We start from the raw sequence: 18,975 nt of genomic DNA on the forward strand, positions 1-18,975 counted from the left end.
CTTCCATATTTTACTGTCTTTTCCTTTATTTACTACAATGACACACACTTCCAGATATAAATATTTCCACGTCCTCTTAGGGACTCTAATGATTTTAGAAAGAAGTTTCAAACAGCTGATTCTGTCATTACCAATGTGTTTGTGCAAGGATGGCATTAGTTGGTGCAGTGGGGCCAGGGAGCATAAAGTTGTGGCTTTGAAATTTAAAAAAAATATTTTACTCAATACAACTGGAAGTTTGGTATTCTTCAAACACCTTTTTGATTAGAAGTGATAGGAAAGTACCTTAACTAATTAGCTGCATTAGAGGTAGAACAACAGCTAAAACTTTTGTCTCTAATTACTTAATCCCTGTTATAAGGGAGGAATTCATTCATGGATGTGGAAATTGTTGAGGGTTTGGGGTTTTTTTGATGAAAGGAAACATTATGTCCCAAAGGAAATGTTATCATTTCCTAATACCATTTCTCAATGGTACTCACTCACCCCAGTAGCCAGAGGGAAGAATGTTCCAGTGGTTTGAGGAATGGGGAGGGAGAGAAGAGTACAAGGAACATTCTACTGCTCTCTGACACTGCTGCAGTCACTGGGAGGTGACTCTGGATGGCTGCACTGTGTCCGTGCACAGCTTCTTGTCCTGCTCACACCAAGTGCTGGCTCAGGGCTTGTGGGTGCAGCTCTACTCAGCAACCACTGAATTCTCAACAAATACTGTGATTTGTATTGCTCTGTAAAACTTCTATAACGTGCTGCCAAACACATAACACACCATTTGAGGGGTTTTATGTTATTCCCAGCTACAGTTACTCTTGGTATTTATTTCCACCAGCCAGTTTTGACCAAAGGTCAAAAACTCAACTGGATCATTTGCAATATAATCTGTTTTCAGTTGCTGACTGAAAAAGTTATAGGAATGGAAAGTATAAATAACAGCTAATCACAAAAGTTTACCCTTTAGCACACAGTGGCATTTTGCTGTTTTAAAATACTTATAGTGTGTGATTAACTCAAAATGTTAAATGGCAAAAAAAGTTCCTTAAAACATTACCCCCAAAAAAGCAATAAATCTAAGATAAAAAGGAATTAACCGAAGAAACTGTCTTGCTAAGTATCATTGAATAAAAATTTAGTTTCTCCTATTCTAAAATTATAATTATAATTATAAATTATCTTTCATTCTGCTAACCAGACGTTTGTACTAAATTTCCTGTACAATTTCCTGATTAAAATAGGAATTCTTCCAGAATTATCTTTTTCTACACTTTGAATTGATTATTTTTTAAGTATTTCAAAAGTGAGTTTTTATCCTGTCACATAAGAAGACAGAGAAGAGGGGGTCAGTAAAACCAAACAAGGCTATGCAAGATTGCATGAAAAAAGAACAGAACTTTATTTATCTCAGCTTCATAATGGTTTTTTTTTTCTTTAGAAACACCTTGTTTTTTAGGGTTAGGACAAGCAAAAAGTAGTAAGTAGGTCACTTAGTCCCCTAGCTTTTCAATGAGCCCTAACTATTTTAAGTATTTTTGTGATTACACAGAACTGACATTTATGGCAGACCAAAACTAGCCACAAAAATGGGCTTTCAAAAGAAAATATTGTTCATCTTCACAAGAGTAGCAAGAGCTGGATCAGTGGTCTGCAAAAAGAAAAGAGTGGTGAAATAACATCATCTGCAGAAGACCAAAACAAGCCCGATCTCCAAGCTAATAGTAATCAGAGTTATTCATGCATAGTGCCCCTCCCTGAAAAATCAGTGAACTGAAACCGAAGTTACATCACTTTTGGTTTTGAGTTTTTTCAATTTTTATTTAATGTGCTTAAAGCTGTGTTCTGTATTAACTTCACTCTCCTTGGCTGCCACAAATGATTCCTTAGGAAATTGTACTTTGTAAACAAAACAAATCTCTTTAACTTAGGGCTCCCTTACAATGGCACAAGACTTCTTATTTGCTTTAAAATAAAAAGTGTGAGGACAGAGGGCATTTAAAGCAATCAGTGGCTGATTAAGCCATTTTGACCAAATAGTAGCAAGTGAAACAATTAAATCATGTATAGCAAAAGTTTGAGTACATTTATTATGCACAGTATAACTTTTCCTCATCAGACACTTGAAATAAAATTGTCAAATGTTTTTTTAATAGTAACATAAGAAAAAATGATCATAAGTATGTGATAGCTTCACTTCATATTTTTACAAAATAGCTCACTGTAAGTCTGTAAAGAGGAGTCTGAGGCATCGTTATCTTAAGGGAGTAACATAATGAGGTAAAGAGGAGCCTTGATTAACTCTTATGTTCTCAGTCACAAAACCTTTACACCCTATTCTTTAGATGCATTGGGGGAAAAAATATTTTAATTCTTAGAATTCTGCTTCTAGTCAAGACTACCTTCTCCACCCATTATTCTAATATTGGGTAGTTAATGGAAGGCAGAAAAACACTATCATGTCTCACTCCTCTCAAGAGGTTTATTCATATATTCAAGGACAAGATAGCAACCTACAGAGCTGAGCTACTTCCTTACGAACAGCCCAATACTGCTGGAGACCACAAGATGGAGCAGAACTTAACTCTAGCAGCCTTTAGCAAAAGTAGCTTAAAGCCTATACTTAGCTCATCTGAATCATGGGTGAATAAGAGGCTGCTGATCGCTGAATTCTCAACAAAAATACAAGAGCTTCCGTGTGCTTTGTGCAACACAAGTTGTTAAATTTTCAGTATCTAAGAAGTCAAGAAGACAGACTAGATCATAAAATAGCTTATATTAAGAAAAAAATTTATATATAGACCTGAAGATTTATATTTCTGCAAGACTAAAGAAATTGACCTTCAACTCTCCTATTCTAGCCTCCTTCTCCTATTTCTTTCTTTAAAAAAAAAAAAAAATCACCCAAAAGACTTCCCTGTGTGTAGCATAAAAAGCTCATACACAGCATCTACTACCTCGTGACTAAACGAGTGACATTTTTCAAGCACACGCAGCTGCTGCATGGAAAAACAGTTAACAAGCCATACATCAGTAGGCCACGTCAATATTTGAGGCACACAGCAAGATCAAATTTTCATAGTGGAGTAATTTCAGTTCCCCTTCATGATGTATTTTTCTACCAAACCCAGCCCATGCACATTAATGAAGTGGCTTTAGTGCGTAGTTGTGTTTCCATGTCAGTGAGGAGGACAATGCCTTTTCACAGCAGCACACACCTGTCATACCAATCCTCCCCTTTAAATCACAACGACGTGATTCACAAAGCAGAGCAACAGAGACCTCGTTAAGCTGTCACTATTTAACTGTGCAAATCTGAGCTGTCAAAACACATTAATTTTTTTTATTGAAAATTATGTCCGGGGACACACATAGCAGTAAAACCCTGTACTTTGTGTTCCTAAGTTGCTCAAAGGTAAACTCGTCGTCTTCCACGCCCTTTAACTCTGAACACCAAGCGGAGTGCTCTGTGCTGGCCAGGCCTGCTTTACAGCCCTGCCTCTGTGTGCAGGTGCTTCTCGCTGCCTGCGGGAGCTGCCCTGGTTCCCGGTCTCGGTTCCCGGTTCTCCGTTCCCGGTTCCCTCCCGGTTCCCTCCCGGTTCCTGCCCCTCACTCCCGGCGGGGGCGCCTCCCGCGCCGCGGTCATGTGACCCGTCCAAGATGGCTGCCGGGGAGCGCCGCGCCGCGCCCGCCGCGGGAAAGGAGGAAGACTTTGAGATTATCGACAAAAAGCAGCTCCCTGACGCGGCCGAGCTGAGCAACGAGGAGAAGGCGAAACCGGAGGAAGCGCGGTGGTCTGCTCCCATCTTGTCTCTGGCCAGAAAAGCCTCGGAAAACTTGGCGCTGAGCTATGGCAGCGCCCTGAAGTCCGCATCCCTGGTGGGATTGGTGTCCAAGCCCGGCAGCAGTGACAGCCCGGCAAAGACAAGTACGGCTCCGCTTCTTTAGTAAACTCGCTTTTGTGGTGCGCAAATGAGTTCGCTCCCGTAAGTGCTGCTGGGTCGTGTCAGTGGTGCATGGGTGTTACTTTGAATTTCTTTAAGATGCTGCAGTTTTGTATTGAAGTAAAATTAAACAAGTGACACAGATGTAGAATTTCAGAAATGCAGTATAACCAAAAGAAGCCTAAACTCTTATATTTGGAGAAATTGACTTTTATTTGCTGCCTTTTCTCTTTCTCATTAAAGCTCAAGCAGCCAGACTGCACTGAGGGATGTCTCAAAATTCCACATCCTCCCTCAAGTGCTGCTGGTTCCGGGAAGGAATCTCTGTACTTTTCATATCAGAGACTAGACCAGCAAACTAAGATATAGATTTGTTACAAATTACTTTTTAACTACACTAAAAATGCCTTCAGTTTAGCCACAGACTGCTTTGTTCAACATTGGCATTTGTGGATCTAGCAGATTTGTGGAACAGGTCTCCTAGAACTGAATTAAAATGGCTTTAGTTGAATCATATGGAAAATAAATCTCAGCAATATTTATGAAGTGGGGGGAAAAAATCTAGACCCATTCAAATGCACCAGAAATTGGGCCTGGAGCCTTATATTTCAGAGTCTCAGACTGGTGCTTAATTGTTCTGGAGCACTGAAGCTCAGTTTTGCTCTGTTTGGTGCTGACCTTTTTGTTTTTAATGGTACTGAGTATTCAAAGGGAAATTCCACACCATTGTGTTGTGTCAGCAGGGGCAATGTTACTGCTGATGGACTTCTTCATATTTTTTTGTGGAAATTCCTCAATGTTGCATAGTCAGAGTTGAGGATTAATTGTCCTGAAAAACAGATTATTTTCCTGCATCTCAAAGTCTCACACCAACCTTCTCGCAGATTTGTTTCCCGAGTGCCCATCTTGCACACCTGAGATCTAACCTGACCAAGTGCAGAATATCCCAGTTTCTTTGTTTGCTTTTGGAATAATGCTGTGGATAGATGGAATTGAAAACAACACACAGCATTTGGCAAGGGGCAGGGAATAAAATATTCTCTTACCTGAAATTAAGCCCCCACATTTTATGGAACTTTTACCATAATCTTTCCACTTCTTCCTTGTAAAGTAAGGGAACACACCACGACCTTCCCACATTGTTCAGGGAATTTGGATGATATTTTGTTGATAAGTTTTATGGAAAATTCTGTATGAAAAATACAGTTAATAACTTGTTAGTAACTTGTATATGAAATGTGAACAGGCACTAAGGCACCTGTTCTACCTGTTCAATATTACTTACCTTTGACTAAGCACTTAATTATAATTTAAAGCAGGTATGTTTAAGAAATAAGCCAAGGCCTGCAAGACCAGTTGTGGAAAACTTGGAGCTTGTTGCCTGCTGTGATCTTTTTCCAGAGATTTTATAACCTCTATCTGCTACTTCAGATCTGTTGATCACATGTTCTAAACACATAAACCCCATCCTAAAACCAGTGTCTTCTACTGAGGAAATTGTGTCCTGCCTTGCAGAGAGGCCAGAAGCTTCAAATCTAAAGAAAATGAATCAAGAAAGATTTGCAGTCCCAAAGACCAAGGGATGGAGAACTGTGAGCTTCCTTTGTGCTTCAGTGTTTTCTGACTTGAGTGTGCTGAATAATTACAGTAAACAAGGCATGTGGCTTCAAAAAATGTTGAAACAAATCTCTTGAGTTGAATAAGATACAAAACTGTGTGACTGCATTCTTAAAGATTGCAGCATCACATCTCTGATCTTGTGCACTGGGGTAACCTGATTCCTAATCTTTAAAGCTTGGCTTTGCTACTGTGTCTAATAACTGTTTATTTTGCATGTACCAATCTGCACAGTTTTGCAAAAGATGTACTTGACTGTGTAAATTTGCAACCGTCTAAAAAATATTGTTCAAGTAATTTAACTTAATGCAAACTGATATTAAGACACTTCTTAGTTTAAAAGTGTTTTCATAAACACCATTTCATTCATGGTATTTTATTTTTTTAAGTCTTGTGGGTAAATGTAAGGCGTAGCAAGGTGTAGAGGCAAAGTATTCTTGGTAAGTAAAAATTCAAATTCAAAAAGCCATCAAAATGGTTAGCACTGCTATGAAACCCCAAAAAACTCACTGGTTTTTTTTTGTTTGTGCAGCTTTTCATCTGTTCCTAATGTGTAACCTGACAATATTGAGATAAAAATTCTAAATATTGTGGTGCTTTTAATCCTCAGCCTCATTATATACAGTTTTGAAGCATCCATTGGCTATAGGCAACATACAGTATATTCCTTCTATACATGTGTATATCTAGAATATAGTGTATATTGATTATATACTGTATATACTATTGCATGTACTGTATATAGTATATGTTCAATGAACTATAGAGTAGCATGCAGAGATTACAGCATTTTGTGTATATTGTGGTTATTAAGATCAGTTAGATTAGAATGACTCTGTTTTCCCTCTTCTGATACAAGGAGGAGTTTTGCTTATTTTTAACCCTAGATTAACGTTGTGTGTACAAAAAGGAAAACACTGGAGAGACTTTTGCACAATCTTAAAAACATTGTTAACCATCTTGAGTGTGACTGACACAGGGCTGGGGCTTCTGCCACTGCTTTTTCTGCAGAGTGGGACCGTGTGTGACCATAGGTGACAGCAAGACTGTCCTGCTGAAACAGCAGTGGCTTAAAACCTGATTTTGGTGGCCACTGGGCTGTGGGTGGCAGCTCCTGTCAGAGCCTGTAAGTGCCTTAAAAAGCAAGGGAGCTGGCCCTAGTCCCACTCCCCCTGTTGTCCCACAGCAGGTTATTTCACTTGGTCTGCAAGAAGCCAAGATCTGTATGCACAGAGTAGAGGGATTTGATTTATTTACAGTTTTGCACAGAAGGGGGGGGGTGGGTGACAAATCCACAAAGCTAGCACGAATACCAAAATGTTTCACTATTTTAGGTATTAGGCATTAATGTTCATTGGTTACAAATTCCCTAGTTCTCTTATTAATTATTATTCTATCTTCTATTAGTCAGTAATATACATGCTCAGTCTGTCTTTTCTTTTGGGTCAGTGAGTTTCTTGGGTCAGTGGTCACAATCTGCCCCTGCCAGAATTACCTTCTACCAGTCAGAGCTGATTGAGCACAGTTGCCACATTGGTTTTATGAGTTTCTTCCTTATATTGGGGGTTCTGCCAAAATTATAAAATCATAGAATATGCTGGATTGGAAGGGACCCACTAGGATCATTGAGTCCAGCTGCTATCCCTGTACAGGACCATCCGCAAGAGTCACACCATGTGTCTGACAGTGTTGTACAAATGCTCCTTGAGCTCTGTCAGGCTGGTGCTGTTACCACTGCCATGAGGAGCCCATTCCAGCCCCCAGCCACCCTCTGGGTGAGGAACCTTTTCCCGATCTCAACCTAAACCTCTCCCAGCTCAGCTTCAGGCCGTCCTTGCAGCGCATAAATTCTGCATCCTTTGCGTCCACTATCACTGCTACATCCTTTTATTAACCTCCCCTAGGCCTGAGGTCCCTGAAGGGCTGGACACTGGACACTGATGTCCAGCCCTAAACCTTAACAAGGCGATTCTACCGACCAGAGATTCGCCTTTGTAACACCTGGGCGCCACTTACAGCTTGCTCATTAGCTGATGTTTCAGGGTTAAATCGCCCTGATTGTTGCTTAGGCTTGAAACTGTACAAAGATCGAGAAACAGCCTTTCTGAAGTAAATCCGTACATAATTCCACATTTTGCAACACGCCCCTCACGGGGCTCTAAGATGGCGGCGGGCGCGCCGCCGCCGCCGCGTCGTGGCTGTGGTAACGCGGCGGGCCGGGGTCCCTCAGCGCCGGGCCGGGGTCCCTCAGCGCCGGCGGCCCCGGCCCGGCCCCGCCGCTCAGGTACGGAGCCCGCGGGCCGGGGCTGGGGCCGTGTCCCCCCGGGGGCGCTGAGGGAGGGTTTGCCCAGCTCGCCCCCGCCGCAGGCTGGAGGCGCAGCGGGGGCACCGCGGCGAGCGGTCGGTAAAAGCTGCGCAGCGTCTCCGTGCGGATTCTCCTCCGGTACTCGGCGCTGGGGAAGCCACGCCTCGAGTGCTGTGAGCAGTTCGGGGCCCCTCCGTTCAGAAAGGGCATTGAGGGGCTGCAGCGGGCCCAGAGAAGGGCAGCAGAGCTGGGGGAGGTTCTGGAGCACAGGTCCTGTGAGGAGTGGCTGAGGGAGTGGGGGTGTTTAGTCTGGACAAAAGGAGGCTCAGGGGTGTACTTTGTACATAAGGTGTACTTATCACTGTGATAACGGTGGCCTTGTCACTGTCTACAAGTCCCTGACAGGAGGCTGTAGCCTGGTGGAGGTCAGGCTCTTCTCCCAGGCAACCAGTGATAAGATGAGGGGATATATAATCTTACACTGCACCAGGCGAGGTTTAGGTTGGACATTAGGAAGTATTTCTTCACAGAAGGGTGATTGATTATACATTGGAAGGGGCAGCCCAGGTGGTGGAGTCAATGTCCAAGGAGCTGTGTAAAGAAAAAGTCAATCTGGTACTCAGTGCCCTGGCCTAGTTTGATCATACATTGGACTTGATGATCTCAGAGGTCTTTTCCAGCCTGTTTGATTCTGGGACTGTGAAGCAGCTTTCCTTTCCCCACCCATGTGCCCCCAGGTATGCGGTGTCACACCATGGAGGAGCGTGCCAACCTCATGAACATGATGAAGCTCAGCATCAAAATCCTCATCCAGTCAGCCCTAAGCCTGGGCCGGACCCTGGACTCTGACTTCCCACCACTGCAGCAGTTCTTCGTGGTGCTGGAGCACTGCCTCAAGCACGGGCTCAAAGGTGGGCACTGGCTGCCAGGCTGAGGAGAGGCAGCTCAAGGAGTCTCTGTCATGTCCTGCTGTGGCTCCAGCTTGTCTTCTGAATTACATTATTAGTTCTGTTTATATACGATGCTAATCAGTAATACAGATATAACTTTGTGGTTACCTTTGTACACCCTGTACTTTGTGCCTCCTAAACTGTCAGAGTATTTTTAATGTTATAAGCTGATAAGACAAAGTAACAAAATTAATTTTGTCTCAAATTCTAGAATTGGAAGCCTGTATTTTTCCTCACCAATCTCTCTGTATGCTCCCTTTAGCGAAGAAGACTTTTATTGGACAGAACAAATCGTTTTTTGGTCCATTGGAGCTAGTGGAAAAGCTTTGTCCTGAAGCATCAGATATAGCAACTAGTGTTAAAAATCTGCCAGAGTTGAAGTAAGTTAATTGTTGGGGATGATGCATTTTGTTCTTACTGCTGGGAAAAGGAATCCTTCGTGTAGTCCCTCTTGGCTTCCTTAACAAGCTCTTGTTCTCAAAGAAAAAAAAAAATAGGGTGTGTAGGAGGCATTGACTTCTACAAAAGATAAGGAGAATATCTCAAAATATTCAGAGTTTCTGACTCAAACAATGCTATCAGATTGAAAACAGCATTTGGAAACTTTTATAACCTTGCTAAAAATAACTAAAGTATTCACAGGTATTTTTTTCCTCTTCTTTCCCCCAGTTTCATGATTTTATGTCATTTTGTGCATGTGCTGATAGTATTTGGTTTGAGTGATTCAGAATGATTGAGATAGACTTGATTTTAATACTAGGATGTATTAATGGTTGGATCATGGTGGTAGTTGACAATATCTATGGGTTCTCAAATTAAGAATGTTTTACAATATACTTTCCCTGAAGAAAGGAATATACTTAAATGTTCTTGTGTTCTGGAGACAACAGTTCTTTCCACAGAGATTTGTTCTTATTTTTTAGTAAATAATGTCCTTCCCCTCACTTTGTAAACTGAGAATTTTTAATTGCACAAATCTAGTTAATAAAACACCTTGGTTTTACCAAAACATGCATTTTATCATTTTAGGACTGCTGTGGGCAGAGGGAGGGCTTGGCTTTATCTAGCACTCATGCAAAAGAAACTGGCAGATTATCTCAAAGTACTCCTGGACCATAAGCATCTGTTAAGGTAACAGCACAAACATGTATTCCTGAATATTCCTGAATCATTGACACTTCCTGTGGCTCCAGGGAGAGTCATTAATTGACCAGTTTAAGCTTGTTCTTGCAGCCTGCAGAGGAGCAAGTGGTTTATTGATTTTGCAGTGAATCTACGAAGGAACTTGCAGAGTATTTTCTGAGAGAGTTCTAAACCTTCTGCCTAATGCAATAAATGAGTGAGAACTCAGCTGAGTTTTGTAAAGGCTGCATTATTGTTTATGTGATTTCAGTGATGGAAGTGCCATTATAACTGATGTGCAGTGATGCCTTGTACTGTTTGTTGCAGTGAATTTTATGAACCTGATGCATTGATGATGGAGGAGGAAGGAGCAGTTATTGTGGGTCTGCTGGTTGGACTGAATGTTATTGATGCAAACCTCTGCTTGAAAGGAGAAGACTTGGATTCCCAGGTGAAGATTAAAGCTTAAATAGGATCAGCTGGTATAGGATTCTAGAAGAATTAAGTACATCTATAAATACTTTATTGAGATGGGTCCAGATTTCTTTCCAGCATGGCCTGTGTTGAAGTTTGTTGTGTTTTCCTCAGTGAATTAAAAGAAAGTACATAAGTAGCAGTTTATGGAAATACTGTCAAAACTAATAACTGCAAGGAAACTGTTAACACATAATATGGTTACTTTGATGCTTTTATGACAAATGCTAGCTTGGATGCTTGCATCAGCTAGGAAGAATATAGTATTATTTGTCTCTCTAAATCTCAACTTCAGATTTTTATCACTTACCAAATATACAGTAATGCCTGCTTCTACACATAATTGCACTGTGAAGGTGTGTTAATATCTTAAATATGTTTTTCAGGTTGGAGTGATTGATTTTTCCTTGTACCTTAAGGAAACACAGGACAATGATAGCAAACAGTATGTATGGTGAAGTAATAATTCTAAATCATTACCATTTTTATAGAATAAACCTGGCAGACAGTCTGTGGGAGGATGGGAGTGCTGGTGATTTCAAACTATTAATCATCCAAAAAGGAGAACCCAAACCAGATTTTGTTACCTAAACAAAAGTAATATCTTTCAGAGACTGAATTTGTGGTAGTTTTAACAATTATTTGAAGAGCTTGAGTCTTGAGCTGGGACCAAATTAAAAGTCCACAAAATATTAGATTGTGGTTTTATTTGGTTTTAGAAGAGATGATTTACCAAGTCACCCATTGCCAACTCACTGCTTTGTTTCTAAGCACAGTTTCAGAAACCTCTCAACTAAGTAGCTGTCTTTGAGGGAGAGATCAGTTATGGAGGAAAAAAATGTAATGTTAAGTGGAATATTAAATTTGAGACTGCAGTCAGCAGCACAGATCAGGTCTTCTACGGTCTTCTAAGACCTGTAGTAAACGAAGGGATCTTCATTTTTTATGTGCTTCTGTCACTTCAGAGCACTTCACTGTGGAGCTGCTGAGAAGCAGCCAAGCAGCTGCTTCACCTTCCTGGTGCTTCTGATCCAGCTCAGACACAAGTATTTTTATAAGGAAAGGATAAAGTATTTTAGCTCTGTTTGCAGGTCTATGCTGAAAGCCCTAGTACAGAATAGCACTTCAGAATGAAAGAGTTTCTTCTCAATCAATAAATTCTCACTTTTACAACTAGAGATGGAGGGATTACAGCTGTCCTTGACCAGAAGCATTATGTGGAAGAACTGAACCGACATCTAAGGTGGGATTTTCATCCGTTCTCATATACAAACACTTGTCCTGTTTAGCTTTTCCAGCATGACTTTGAATGTCTCTGCTGCCAGTCTTGTAGATTTTTGTTTGATATTGAAATGCCTTTTCTGATTATTTCCCAAAAATCTTGATTTCATTTTGTAGTTCTACTCTTCTGCAGGGACCTGCAATGTGGAAATCAAGTGTGTGTAATAGTTTACTTTTTTGAGCGTGATTAACAGAACATTCTGGAACTATTTTTTTCAAGAGAAACTATTGCAAGTGTATCTGGAAATTCATTCCTTGGAGGAAGAGTCTCTACTCTTGCCCCATAGGTTGCTCAGTGGGACAAGCAGGCCTCCCTTACTCTCTTGAGCAGGAGAGGTGTTACGACTGTGAAAGCTAAGCCAGAACAGGGCTGCCAGCAGAAGGACATGGTCCTCTCAGTGCTTGAGAAGGACAGTTGTTCTTCCTCAGAGTTTTTCCTCAGCTCACCCAAGTACTTCATTGTTAACAAGTGCAAGATGGTAAAAATACTCTTGAAGATAGGAGTAGAAGTTGAACATTGACACTTCATTTATTGTTTTTTATGCATCTCTCTTCCTTGCTGCAGTTGCACAGTTGCAGATCTCCAGAACAAAATAGACTGTTTAGAAAAGACCAATTCAAAACTCCAGGAAGAGGTTTGTATCTGGTTTGTTAAATATTTCTCACAGCTCTCTTCCATGAGAGACAAAACTCCCTAAGACTGTACCTTACACCTAAAATATTTGAGTAGATACTGGTGAGCTGTGGGGACTGGACAGACTGCCGTGGGTTGGTGTGACTTCTAGTTCATACCACAGATCCAGGGTGGATTTTAGCCTTTTACACTGTGGTGCATTTCTTTGCTCAGTTAATATTTAAAAATAATTGATGAGGGTGCGAAGCAGAAGTTGGTGAATAAATATTGGTGGGCACATTAATTTTGCGTGACAGTGGGTATGGCTGTAGAAGGGTCAGGCAGCTCCTGGGGAGAACAAAAGGGGAAGTGAGCAGCACAGCTGCTGCAGAGACTGAGGTACTGACTTCAGAATTGCTCCAGATGCTGCATGATTGCACAGTGATTAAATATAGATCTGTTCTCTTCACACAGCTTGCAGCAGCTACCGACCGAATTGGATCCCTTCAGGAAGAGCAGCAGCAGCTAAAACAACAGAATGAATTAATTCGTGAACGGAGTGAAAAAAGTGTAGAGGTGGGACACCTATTTAGAGGTGATGAGGATCCTTAAAATAAGTGATCTCTTTTGATCAACTGTATTGAGTTCTCCCGAGCCCACTGTGCACTGGAATGCTCAGCACAGTTGAGCACATTGCTATGGAGGTCACTGGATTTGGGTGTTGTATGCTCAGGCATTAGATTTTACTGTTCTTTACTACACACTCAAAAATGCACTTGCAGAAGGAAGAACGAGTTCAACATAGTAGAAGTATTAAAGCATTGAAGTATTTTTATCATTAGCGTATCTTTGAAATTTCAGCTTATTAATGTTTGCCAGGTCATTGATTTTAAAACAGTAAGATGTTACTTGAAATAGCACATTGAAATATGGTGTTACACACAGGAATTAAAGAGATACTTTAAATACTTTGTGATCTTATGTAGCTGATGTTTTTTGTAGGTAACAAAAGAAGATACAAAAGTAGAATTGGATACTTACAAGCAGTCTCGCCAGGGCCTTGATGAAATGTACAGTGATGTTTGGAAGCAGTTGAAAGAAGAAAAAAAAATCAGGCTGGTAAGGAAACTTAACTATAGAAAGTGAAGTGAAAGACACAGGATTCAGCCTACGGTAACATTACAAGATGACAGCTGTGCATCTTTTGCAGCTGTTCAGAATTCATAGAGCAATTGCAAGCAAGATGCTGGCCATTGGTCATTAACAGTGTCTGTAAGGTATTGGGAATTGGGACTTTTGGAATGTTGGAAATAAAAGGCCTCTTTTTAAGAAACCACTGGCATTATTATAGCAGAGACATAATTTTTGTATGGGGTTGTCTGGGTTTTATCCCTGACTTATGGCTACGTAGCAGTAACTAGGAAATGTCTTTGTAAGGAACTAGAGAAAGAGTTGGAGCTACAAATTGGAATGAAAACAGAAATGGAAATTGCCATGAAACTTCTGGAAAAAGATACTCATGAAAAACAAGATACTTTAGTTGCCCTTCGCCAACAGTTAGAAGAAGTGAAGGCCATTAACTTGCAGATGTTTCATAAATCCCAGGTATGTACAGGGGGCTGGGGATGGTTTTGTGGGGTTTCTCTTGTTTGGGTGGGTTGTGGTTTTACATCACTTTTTTCAGTTGAACAAAACTGTATGATAGGCATTTCTACAAGGAAGCCATGGTATAGCCGTGCTCACACAAAAGATACAGAGCTTGTTTCCATTAATGAAATAAAAGTTTAACTAGCTTCTCCATGCATGAAGTAAGAGTTCAGCAAGCCTTCCTCTCCCACACCTGGTGCTAGAAATCCAAAGGGGATTTCTTTCAATTTTTATGACCTATTTCTTGATGCCTGTTCAGGCTTTTTCCAGGTTCTTGCCTCCTTCCCAGACTTACAAGTCAGAGAAACCCCAGTGCTGGGTTGTGCCTTTACTTTTGAAAGCAGTATTTCTTTTTTTTGCTTCCTGGTTCCATGCCCACTGAGTGCAGTTGTTACATTTAAATCATCATTGGTATTCTTAGCCTGTCAATTTAATCTGGTTTTATTTCTTCAGGCTTTTTCTGAAGAGAATATTTTTGGTTTGTAGCTGATCTCATAGGTCAAAACATACTTAAGGTGGTTTGGGTTTTTTCTGAGGTTATAACAAAACAATTGGAGCAATGTCTGCTCTGGAATTATCAGCATTTTGTTTGCACATTCCCGTCAGACCCAAGCATGGCCTTTAGCAAGTTGAACATTCTTTATCTGGTGGCAGGCTTTAAACACTGTTCACTATTTCCTACAGAATGCAGAGTGTTCATTACAACAGAAAACAGAAGCAATATCCTCTTTTGAAGGAAAAACAAATGAGATGATGTCCTCTATGAAACAAATGGAAGAGAGGTAATAATTGCAAGATCAGAAAGTCAACATTGAAGCCAATAGAAAGTTTCCAATGTAGACCATTACAGGATGACCTTCCATATGCCCCATAGACATTTGGGCCTGTGTGTCAGCATGAGTTTTTTACTTTCTCCTCTTCATCCCTCTGTATTTGCTGTTCTCTATTCCCAGGCACACATGTCCATAACTGACCCACTGGAAAACAATAGCTCTTTCTATAAGCAGGCTGTTGAAAAACATGTTAACTTCACTTTAAGAACAGGTGTGAGTTTTGCTTTTGGGTTTTTTTCAGAAACAACTGCTTTCAAAAGTTTTTTGTTTTTCTCCACTAGCATTTTCAGTTCAAGCTTTTATAAAGATCCCTGTGGTAACTCTAAAACAAGAGGGTGAGAGGGTGCAGGGAAGGAGTGAATCGAAAACAAATGTCTGTGTTCCTTCCCATGCAGGCTGCAGCAGGCAGAGAAGGCCAGGCAGGCGGCAGAGGAACGGTGCAATAAGATGAAGCAGGAGCTGGCTGGGAGGCTCGACTCATGTCGGCAGCAGATGGCCCAGCTGGACAGCAAATGGTATTTAATCTGAGCAGGTGTTTTCCTTCCCTTTGCCATTTCTTTAAGAAGTGTGTTCTATTCCTTTTATGCTCAGTTCTAAGAAGGGGGTGAGTTTGAAATTTTGTTGGCTTCAGCATTGACAGACATATGCAGAACCCAGGGAAGGGCAACACTTCTAGCATCTTAGCACCAGGATTTTGACTTTTTTTTTTCCAGAATGTCTAATTTAGAGCACAGAGTGGCAGCAAAAAACCTGCCCGTTCCAACTAGCAATGGAGCTTTCAATTACTTTTTTAATAAATTAGGAGATAGGTGTACTCATGATTGTAGGCTGAGCATACAACTGACTGTCATCCAAAGGGACTGGGATTTTTCAAGGGACTTATGGATGTTTTTTTAGGGAATGTTAATCCTCCAAAGATTTCTAAGATGGATAGAAAAATTTTCTTTCACTGTTCAGACTGCAGGGTAGAGTGTCCCTTCTAAACACAACAGTTTAAACACAGGTAGTGAAATATTAACTCATGGGGATTGGTTTCTTGGGGGGCTTTTGGTTGGTTGGTTTTCTTCTAGCCCTTCATTGCTGTTTGTTTTCTGTGACCTGAAAATATTAACGTATGTTAAATGTTAACAGTGTTAATATTTTTGACATCTGCTGCCTGTTCTTTCCTTTCCCAGAACACCACTCTAGTTTTGCCCTCTTTTAGACAAGATTTCTGCTTCTCACACTGTTGCTATCCCTAAGTGCTATAGGACATTCTTCTGCTGTAGGGGTTTTTTTTATGGATTATTTTTAAATAGCTCAACTCTGGAAAAGGAGTTAAAATCCGAAAAGGAACAGAGACAAACTTTGCAAAAAGAACTGCACCAAGAGAAGGATGCAACCACTCTGCTTAAAACAGAATTGCAACAGATGGAAGGACTGAAAAAGGTATGCGGTTTCGAGCATTCAGAACAACTGAATATAATTTATTATTTAAGCATGAACATTCTTATTAACCTAAAGAGGATTTGCTGCCACATACGGAGCAGTTTCTGAGGACACAGTTGTGCACCTGTACCTGTCTGTGTGCTCCTGTGTTGGCACACGACTGCCATTTTCTAGCTATGTTGAAGGATGTTCAAAGCCTGAAAATCTTTTCTTGGTAAATATGGTTAAATGAGTCCATTGTGCAGAACCTGTGGGTAGTTCCCCCATGTAATTTTAAAAATCCAGCCTTGGAAACAGGGGGATTTGCAAAGGAGCTGATTCTTATAAACTGCTTGGGTAGTTTGGGTAGACTAATTGAGGTTATAGGTCAAGCAGTGCATAAAAAACTTTATTTTGTGCTTGATTTCATAGGAGCTGAGAAAACTGCAAGATGAGAAGCAGCAGCTGAAGAAGGTCCGTGAGGAGCAGGAGCAAGCTCTTCAAGAAATGGGACTTCATCTCAGCCAGTAAGTTCTAGGGAACAGAACTCCTGTAAGTGATGTAAGCTGGCGTATCAGACTAATACCAAGAATGTTAAACCTCGTTTCCTTATAAAAATCAATTGATGTGAGAATTTTAGTAGGCAATTACTATGTATGAGAAACTAAAGAGCCATGAAATTAAAGTGAGGGAGGATCTTGTTAGAGTGAGGTGGCTGAGAGGAAACATTAAAGGGAATGTTTAGTTCCTAGAGTGGAACTGTGCTTTCCTACATTCTTCTGTTTATACTGAAAAAGAGGCAAACCCTGAGTTGACAAAGTTTCCTGGTGATAGTGAGTGGTTCAGGTGGGTAGCAGGGAGCTGATTGAAGAACTGGGGTTTGGGTTCAGTGGCTCAACAGTGGAATGGCAGGGAAAACCAAACACAACTAAATAAAAAGTCATGCAGAGCATAATTTCTTTTTTCCAGATCGAAGCTTAAGATGGAAGACATTAAAGAAGTAAATAAAGCACTAAAGGTACTCTCGTGGATATTTTGACTAAGCATATGAATTTCATTTAACACCTTCAAATTTCACAGTGGTTATTGTGCTCTAAAAGGTACTTTTGAAAAGTACCAGCAACGTTGGTATAAAGTTTATTTGTATCTCCAGCATGGTTTTCATACCAATTTTCCAGGGTCATACGTGGCTGAAGGATGATGAAGCAACCCACTGCAAGCAATGTAAAAAGGAATTTTCCATCTCAAGAAGAAAGGTAATGTCGTTCAGCAGATTATTTTTAAATAATCCGTGGAAAACAAAAGTGGTGCTGTTGCATACCTTGCTAGGGAAGACTGAACCTGTTCAATTCTGAATCTTATTGGCATGATAAATAATTTGGCATTTACCACCCAAAAAGTAATACTGCCCCCTGCTTCGGTGCTCTCTGTGGACAGCTGCTGTGGCTGCGTTCAGGCTGCCTTCCCAGCTGAGCAGGCACCGCTCAGTGCCCGGCCGCGGTGTGGGACAGCGGGGACCCAGTGCAGCTCTCCCTGCACAGTCCTCCCTCCGCAGCCAGGCCCGCGCCCGCTCCGGCTCCTGCTCCGGGCTGGCCCCGAACAGGGCGGGTGCAGCTCCTGGCCGCGGAGGGCGGGCGCTGCGCTGGGATCGCGCCCTGTGCTCGGCCCTGCACAGGACGAAGCGCTGCTGGGAGGGCTGGGCTTGGTGGAGGTGGAGGGACTCGGTGGACTCGGACACAGTTCCCAAGGCCTGACTCCTCTCTTCCTGATGCTGTTTTTAGGCAGCTGTGCTCATTCTGTGACTCATTTTTTGTAGCACCACTGCAGAAACTGCGGGGACATCTTCTGCAACACTTGTTCCAGTAACGAACTTGCGCTGCCATCCTACCCAAAACCCGTCCGTGTCTGTGATAATTGTCACACATTGCTGCTCCAGCAGTGCTCTAACTCCTCCTAAGGCTCTCCCACCCTTGACAGAGCCACTTTAACATTGGAAAGTAGCCATTATTTTTTTAATTCTGAATTGCAGGTGTCTTCTGTGCAGCAGACTGGATTGGCTAGTCTGATAATCTCCACTCTAAGAGCAGTGTAAATTAATTTATAGGGATTGTGCAAGCTAATGCTTCTCCAATTGAAATAACTAAGAAGCTTATATCAACTGTAATTTCCCCAAAAGTTCTATTTGAAACTAAGATTCATTTTTCTGATTTTTATAGATATTTGTATTAAAATTTGTATATGGCATTTCTACATTTATTTGATCCCTGTAGACATGTTTGTCTCTCTGTACATGAATTTAATTTCTTTACCTTCACTGTAGGTGCTCCTGTGTGTTCCTCTGGCTCGTGTACAGTTTTGTATTTGCTCTAAGTCAGTCAGAGAGGAAAAGGTCAATTTATGAATTGTCTATAGAAAGCTTTATAAGGAGTGTCAATGAATGTGCCTTCAGTTCACTGCGGAGTCAAAAACTGCACATTATACTTGTTCTGGACGTTGCTGTGACCACAGTGCAGTAGTTACACAATAAAGACTTTTACAAAAACTGAAAGCAAGTGAAGTGCTAATTTTTAACACCTGTCAGTCACAGATCCTAGAAGTTTTTCCAGCCATGCATATCCAGGGTTTAAGCTAAAGGTAGAACATGTCTGGGATACTTTACCAACACTGTGGTACTCCCTGGAAGGTGCCAGAAGCCACTGCTCTGCAGCTGGAATTGCTTTCACCCTTTTCCAGATAAAAAAGGGCAGTGGCTCCAGCTGTGTCTACACCCCTGGGACAGAAGGGAGCAGCTGCT

General features: G+C 41.3%; 1 protein-coding gene across 3 annotated transcripts; it reads left to right on the forward strand.

Moving 5' to 3' along the window:
- Positions 1 to 3,607: 3,607 nt before the first annotated feature.
- On the forward strand, positions 3,608 to 18,729 carry RUFY1 (RUN and FYVE domain containing 1). 3 transcript variants are annotated; one of them, XM_002195770.6, is made up of 18 exons: positions 3,608 to 3,916; positions 8,592 to 8,765; positions 9,067 to 9,184; positions 9,834 to 9,935; positions 10,254 to 10,377; positions 10,787 to 10,845; positions 11,578 to 11,643; positions 12,247 to 12,316; positions 12,769 to 12,870; positions 13,297 to 13,413; positions 13,732 to 13,899; positions 14,626 to 14,723; positions 15,170 to 15,289; positions 16,073 to 16,202; positions 16,614 to 16,708; positions 17,151 to 17,199; positions 17,360 to 17,437; positions 17,998 to 18,729. In XM_002195770.6, exons 1-18 carry the CDS (start codon positions 3,649 to 3,651, stop codon positions 18,136 to 18,138), a joined length of 2,079 nt encoding a protein of 692 aa, XP_002195806.2. In that variant the 5' UTR covers positions 3,608 to 3,648; the 3' UTR covers positions 18,139 to 18,729. The 3 variants fall into 3 exon arrangements, with proteins under 3 accessions (XP_002195806.2, XP_030139928.2, XP_012430371.5); XM_030284068.4 differs by having other exon boundaries at positions 3,642 to 3,974; XM_012574917.5 differs by lacking the exon at positions 3,608 to 3,916 and adding an exon at positions 7,676 to 7,833.
- Positions 18,730 to 18,975: the final 246 nt, after the last annotated feature.

This window comes from Taeniopygia guttata, chromosome 13 (genome assembly GCF_048771995.1).
Source record: "Taeniopygia guttata chromosome 13, bTaeGut7.mat, whole genome shotgun sequence".
NCBI classification, from domain to species: domain Eukaryota; kingdom Metazoa; phylum Chordata; class Aves; order Passeriformes; family Estrildidae; genus Taeniopygia; species Taeniopygia guttata.

Coding starts and splice junctions, on each gene's coding strand:
- RUFY1 (XM_002195770.6), top strand. CDS start 3,649: ATGGCTGCCGGGGAGCGCCGCGCCGCGCCCGCCGCGGGAAAGGAGGAA. Junction 3,917..8,591: donor TGACAGCCCGGCAAAGACAA/GTACGGCTCCGC, acceptor ATGTGCCCCCAG/GTATGCGGTGTCACACCATG. Junction 16,709..17,150: donor ATGGGACTTCATCTCAGCCA/GTAAGTTCTAGG, acceptor TCTTTTTTCCAG/ATCGAAGCTTAAGATGGAAG.